This window comes from Pipistrellus hanaki (assembly GCF_964339955.1).
Source record: "Pipistrellus hanaki genome assembly, chromosome: 9".
NCBI classification, from domain to species: domain Eukaryota; kingdom Metazoa; phylum Chordata; class Mammalia; order Chiroptera; family Vespertilionidae; genus Pipistrellus; species Pipistrellus hanaki.
Genome location: NC_140511.1, coordinates 54,006,827 through 54,013,897, shown reverse-complemented (window position 1 = coordinate 54,013,897; position 7,071 = coordinate 54,006,827). Strand labels below are relative to the sequence as shown.

The following is a 7,071-nucleotide window of genomic DNA, read 5'->3' as shown; positions in this document are numbered from 1 at the left end:
TGAGAGCAATTTATTTAAAAAGTAACAAACAGCTTTCTCACTTACATGTTTACTGAGAGTTTCATTAAATTATGGCCTAAGGCTACTCAATTAAATCACTAAAGGAGAACAAAGAAAAAAGAGGAGAGTACGAAAGTGACAGCAGATAGTGAGGTTTTCTTCCTAGTTCTGGTAGGCTTCAATCTTTAAATATCTGTGTAAAAAAAAAAAAAAAAATAGTGTCCTTATTTTAAAAGTATCTTCCTTTATTCCATTTGTTTTAAAATATTTGAGTAGAGAAAAAGGAAGGGAAGTAAAAAGATGACACAGATGTTGATTTTACAGTTTTCTTCCAAGTTCTGGTGGACTTCAGACTTCAAATGACTGTTCAAAGAAAAAAATACATACTCTCATTTTAAAGAAATCTCCTTTTATACATAATGTTTATTTTTAAATACACTTAGATAATAATTTATTACAATTAAAAACATTCAGGATCTCAAACACAAACAGGGGATCATTTATAATACTTCAAAAAGACACTATAGCAGATGCCAAAAACCTAAGTGAAATCTGGGTGTTTGACTTCTTGTCTTCACATTTTGGGCTATGAGGCACTATACTGGCTTTTGTGTGTGTGTTTGTATAAAGAATAAGGGCCTGCGACATAAATCTTCCAATAAGATGGATCAGATAAGCCAAGGTATGAACATCAATACTGCACAACCTTTAGTCCAGAACAGCTTAGAAACTGAAAGATACATTTGCCGTACCCACATTGGGTTACCATAGCAGAACTTACTTCAGCTACCCTACTTGATGGATCAGTAATAAAGATGTGGTTCAAGAACCAGCATAGCAGCCCAAGCTGGTTTGGCTCAGCGGATAGAGCATTGGACTGAGGACTGAAGGGTCCCAGGTTCAACTCTGGTCAAGGGCACATGCCCAGATTGCAGGCTCATCTCCAGTGGGGAGCAAGTAGGAGGCAGCCTATCAATGATCCTCTCCCATCATCGATGTTTCTATCTCTCCCTCTCCCTTCCTCTCTGAAATCAATAAAATATATTTAAAAAAAAGAAAAAAGAATTAGCACAGCAAAAAGGAAGAAGCAGTAACTACAAACTTGCCAAGTCTGGCATTAGAAGCACCAAACCAAATAATTTCAGCAATGGAGGCAGAAACCGCCTTACCCATTAGTTCACAAACCACCATGAGTGCAGCATTGTGAATGCCTATGACTAGAACCACTAGTATCGAGCACTCTGGAGCGGCTGGTGTCTCCGTTTTTCTGGGGGCGGTACAAGTGGTGGGACCTCCTAGCCCACAATCTTGCCGACATCATGCTCTTAAATATTTAAACAGACCAGTTATTTATCTTTTTCTATAAGAAGAAATCCCGCCGAAACCGGTTTGGCTCAGCGGTAGAGCGTCGGTCTGAGTACTGAAAGGTCCCAGGTTCGATTCCAGTCAAGGGCAAGGGCATGTACATTGGTTGTGGGCACATCCCAGGTAGGGGGTGCGCAAGAGGCAGCTGGTCGATGTTTCTCTCTCATCGACGTTTCTAGCTCTCTATCTCTCTCCCTTCATCTCTGTAAAAAATCAATAAAATATATTAAAAAAGAAGAAGAAGAAGAAGAAGAAGAAGAAGAAGAAGAAGAAGAAGAAGAAGAAGAAGAAGAAGAAGAAGGAGAAGAAGAAGAAGAAGAAGGAGAAGAAGAAGAAGAAGAAGAAGAAGAAGAAGAAGAAGAAGAAGAAATCCCTTTACCTTTTATCATCCCCTGAAAGTTCCATCCTCTTAGTCTCCTGGTCAAGGACAGTCATCGGTGAGGAAGCAGAAGCCAACTAGTTTTCCTTGGTCCTAGCCTGTCCCAAGTTAGCTGAGCACCATGAAAGCTCTCCAACTAAAGTCAATACGACGAAAAATTCCTGTCTCGAAAGGACCATCTTTATTTCTTACACACACACACATTTAAGAGCATGATGTCAGCAAGGAGGTCCCAGCACTTGTACGCCGCCAGAAAAACGATGGTTACTGATGAAAATAGCTCTGAGAGAGCTCTGGAGTGCACGCAGGAGCTACAGCAGCCCAGTGGAGCACAGAAGTCAAAGATGGCCACATAAACAAGCACAGACAGCATTTGACCTTTGCCAACCTATCCCTCTATCCCCCAGTCCTGCAGAGCTTGCTGCCCAAAGGGGTGCCCTCAGCTGTTACCTCTCTCTTTGGAGGAAAAGGAGAAGACCCCAGCAGTTTTCATCACCAAGGACCCAAGCAGCCCTCGTGACTGTCAGGAACACCTAAGCTTTTTTTTTTTTTTAATATATTTTTATTGATTACAGAGAGGAAGGGGAAAGGGGAGAGAGATAAAAACATAAACGATGAGAGAGAATCATTGATTGGCTGCCTCCTGCATGCCCCGATCTGGAGATGAGCCCGCAACCCGTCGAACCCAGGACCCTTCAGTCCGCAGGCCGAAGCTGTATCCCCTGAGCCAAACCCAACACCTAACGTTGCCACTAAGGACTCCCTCAGTCTTTGCCTATGCCAACCTCATCTGATGGAGCTGCCCAGAATCCATGCTACTGAGCCCCCAAAGAAGGAGCCAATGCTGGGACCCCAACCACAGTGGCCCTGGCCCAGCATATGAACACCCACACCCTCAGTGGTTAGATGTAAATAAAATGGACAATGATGGAGATTGAACAAATGTTTTGATACAGTTCTACCCAAAGTGGTGCATGCCAAAAGAACCCCCTAATGACTCCCCAGGATTAAAGAGCCCCAAACAGGTCTGCCTTATTTATCCTGGTTTGGAACATTTGAAAGCCAAGATTCAAAGATTATAATGAGAAATCTGACTTGAAATTGCTTTGAGCAATGGTGAAGGAGATGAATCAAAATGAAGGCTGACATAGCCCATGGACACGGGCAATAGGATAGTGCAGACCTTGAGGGGCGGGTAGTGGCTGGGAGAAAGAGGGAAAGTGGGGAAATGGGAGATATCTGTAAGACTATCAACAATAAAAAATATTTAAAAAAAAAAGAAAGAAAGAAAGAAAGAAAGAAAGAAAGAAAGAAAGAAAGAAAGAAAGAAAAAAAAAAAAAAAGAAAGAAAGAAAAAAAAGAAAGGAAGATGAAAGCTGACAAAGGAACCAGGGTCCTTTGACTCAACCACTCATTGGGGATTCAAAGTCTTTACACCAGAGTGGGTAAAATGGTCAGGAGGTAGAAAAGATAAATTTCTGGACTCATTGACATGGGAGTTCCACAAACTGTAGACCAAAATCCACTGGTGAAGCGCTGGTGTGAACTACAGTTAGATGGAGAGAACATAAAGGTTCTTCTCCCAAAGAACTGGTGAGATTATGAGCCTTGGAATGTTTAGAGAGGTTTATGCAAATAACTTGTGTCTTCTTTACCTGAATGTTTTATGGGAATGGATACTCTGGCTGGGCAACGCTTACTCTACCAAATGTTGTAAAACCAAAACTGTGTCAGAATGGAGACTATAGTTAAGAAAAAAATTAAAATTAAAAACATGTTCTCTGATAATATCAATAAATGATTAGAAAGAATGATAATGTTGAAACAAATCACTTCATCATAAATATGCCTATCAAATTATATAGCTTTTGAAATATACAGATGCATAAAAACTTTATAGGCCTTCTGTAATGTAAGGTGCTGTAGTTCCACAAATATATAGAAAATAGCAAAGATAATAATAATTTGACATTATACTTGCAATAAATGTGGATTTCAATTTATTCCCTTAAACAAATAAGCAAACAAAATTACATACGTGGCTCGAACTTTGATTCTCCACCAGGCCCTGATGGAGAAATTTCTTGTAATTTTTTTTGTTCCATCTGCTGTATGACCTGGGGAATGAAAAGTAATGTTTTAAAAGGAAGCAGTACTTAATTTTTCTCTGATATGTGTGACCTTGAACAAATCACAACTAACTGAAATTTTCCAAGATGAAATAGTCAAATTCTAAAATTTAGATTAATATTCAACAAAGCAGTTTTAAAAATACCAACACCTACAATACTGTAGCTAATAGTACATTGAAATATTACTACAACACAGGCTTTAGAAAAGCGCCTAAAATCCTTTCTAATGCCACAATCCTTCCACAAAATACCACCTGATTATATTCCTGCTTCTGAGCCTCGAGTTGGTCATGCTGACGTTGTAGTTCTTCTTTTTGTTTCTGAAGCTCATCTGCTTTCTTCTTAAGTTCATTTTCTTGTAAGGAGATCATATTTTCATATTCTTTCAGTTCTTCCTCTGTGAAAAACTGTTGCTGATCTAATGTCTAAAAAAAAACAAAAACAAAAAACGAAGAAAGAATAATCTTAGAAATGCAATAGTAAGGTCTGATTCAGCTATAAAATTGTATGATTAGCAAAGTGTAATAGAATATAGTATTATAAAAAAAGAAAGAGAATTAAGAAAATACATTTTTGTGTACTATGAATAAAAGGAACACTTAAAGACTAATGAGGTTGTTTATCTACAGAAAGAGGGAGAAACTGGGTGGAAAGGAAATGAAAGCAAGGAAATCATACTCCTCTGAATACACATTTTTGTAAAGAATTGCTTTCCTGAAATATTCAATGTTTTACATACTCAAAAAACAAAAAACAAAATCACAAAAACAACAACAACCAAATAACTAAAATCCACAAGGACAGAAAAATCCCCCAAATTGATTAGAAACAGAAACAAATAAATAATACTTTTATTTTAACTGAATAAAATAACTGACAAAAGGGAGAAGGGAAAAAAAGAGCTAACCCAAGAAACTTCAGAACACAGTATCTGGACTACATGCGCTCAGGTTAAAAACAACCCAAAAATCTAAAATCTTAGTCTTGTTTTGCAGAGGCATGGATTAGCAATGCTAAAATGCTTTGAATATGGGAGGACTGAGCAAATACGTGGAAAACTATGTGGAAAATTGGAGCCAGGTTTTGTATGAAATACAGAAAAAGAAAAAGATTAAATGTATTGGAATTCAAGGTGTATTAAAATTGAAGAGGATAGTGTGAATTCATGAGTTGTAATATATATTGGCAGTGAAATATATAAAATGAATATAAATGTGTGTAGTGCATCTATGTATGTGTGTAAAAGTATGTGTGTATATGTATATATTCAAAATATAAATAAATACAAATGTATTTAAATTTTTTTTAATTCCCAGCTATATTATCTGACCAGGACTTGCTTTAAAAGCAAGGACAATTCAGTAGCAAGTAGTCAATTCAGTGCCCAGCTCCTGGTCTGTACTATTGATCTCCACTGAAAAACAAAGAACTGAAAAGTTGCTGATTTCATAGGTGGAACAGAGAAGGAACAAGATGAACCTTGAACATCTTATGCTAAAAAATAAAATTAAAAAGTCCTCAAAGAATGATGGGAACATACCAGAAGGCCACAAAACCTGTTTGAGGAAACTCCCATTAGCCAAGAATGGAAATAATAGGAAGGATGCAGGTTTACTGAATAAAACTGGAATCCACGAGTCTACAGTAAACAGAGAGAGAAGAGGAAAAGGGCAGCTTTTCCTTACAATACAAAGACAAAAAATAAATGTAGAAGGAATGGTGATTAGAAAATCACCATTTGTCAACAGTCAGGTAGCAAATGATGCTGACCAGAATGATGATAAGATGGAACTTGTAGAGAAGTCTCAAAGTATATCCTTAAAAATACATTTTTTTAAATCACTCATTTTTTAAAAAATATATTTTATTGATTTTATACAGAGAGGAAGGGAGAGAAATAGAGAGTTAGAAACATCGATGAGAGAGTCATCGATCAGCTGCCTCCTGCACACCCCCCACTGGGGATATGCCCGCAACCAAGGCACATGCCCTTGACCGGAATCGAACCCGGGACCCTTCAGTCCCCAAGCCGATGCTCTATCCATTGAGCCAAACTGGTCCCGGCTAAATCACTCATTTTTTATTAGTGTAAATATAAATTAGTGCAATTCTTTTAATATTCTTTTTTTTAAAATATATTTGATTGATTTTTCACAGAGAGGAAGAGAGAGGGATAGAGAGTTAGAAACATGAATGAGAGAGAATCATTGATCAGCTGCCTCTTGCACACCTTCTACTGGGGATGTACCAGCAACCAAAGTACATGCCCTTGACCAGAATCGAACCTGGGACCCTTCAGTCCGCAGAACGAAGCTCTATCCACTGAGCCAAACCGGTTTCGGCTCAATATTCTTTATAAAATATATCAATAGTTTTAAAAATATTCTCTTGACCCTGATGCTACATTGAGAATCTACTTTATAACATAGTCCTTGACACATTAAAAGCTTTATATAAAAATTTGTTGATAGCCGCACTTTTTAAAATAACAATAAGGAGAGCCAAGATGGCGGCTCAGGTAAACACACCTAAACTGCTGCCGTGCACAACAATTTCAAAACTACAACTGAAAGACAAAACGTCTATCACCCAGAACCACGGGAAAGCTGGCTGAGAGGAAGCTCTACAACTAGACTGAAAGAGAAAAGAGCATTTAGGCACAAGCGCTGAAAAACTGAGGTATGGGGGGAGGGGGGAGAGGAGAATGCGCACGTTGCTTTCTTCAACCCGAAGAGAGACAAGCTCCCAATCTCTCTGAAATCCACTTTCTGGAAAGAAGCTGGACTGTCTGCCATTGGGTTAGAAAGTGAGGGTGGCTTGTTTACAGAACTGCACACAAGAATAATTGTTTGCTGTGCTGGAGCGTGAGATGTAGGGACACGGTCAGAAAGGTAGAGAGGGCTCACTGCCAGCTATCACTGTTTGCCAGGCCCTAGCCTAATGACGTCCTGAGGCTCTGCCCAGCACAATCTACAAACATACCCAAGCTTCAAGAAGCAGCTTTTGCATATGAATGGCCTTCTCTATTGCAGTTTAACCTAGCAAACTTGCAACCTGGTGCAGACAGCTCCAAAGCCTCCAAACTCCAAGCAGGAAGGAGAGGACTGTGGTTCTCTCTGCAGCTTCTGCCGGTTGGCCTCAGACAGTAGCTGAACTGCACCCCATTTGAGAGCCAGAAGCCAGTGTATCTAATGG

General features: G+C 38.9%; 1 protein-coding gene across 2 annotated transcripts in view; it reads right to left on the bottom strand.

The window, feature by feature from the left end:
* Positions 1–224: 224 nt before the first annotated feature.
* The window catches only part of NUCB2 (nucleobindin 2), a 41,190-nt gene continuing 34,343 nt past the window's right edge, over positions 225–7,071 (bottom strand). For both annotated transcript variants that reach the window (XM_084895476.1, XM_084895477.1), the window contains exons 12-14: positions 4,131–4,301; positions 3,783–3,861; positions 225–363 (exon numbers count right to left, since the gene is read on the bottom strand). In XM_084895476.1, coding sequence (XP_084751602.1) covers positions 356–363; positions 3,783–3,861; positions 4,131–4,301 — 258 coding nt within the window. In that variant the 3' untranslated portion in view covers positions 225–355. The remainder of the gene's footprint in view (positions 364–3,782; positions 3,862–4,130; positions 4,302–7,071) is intronic.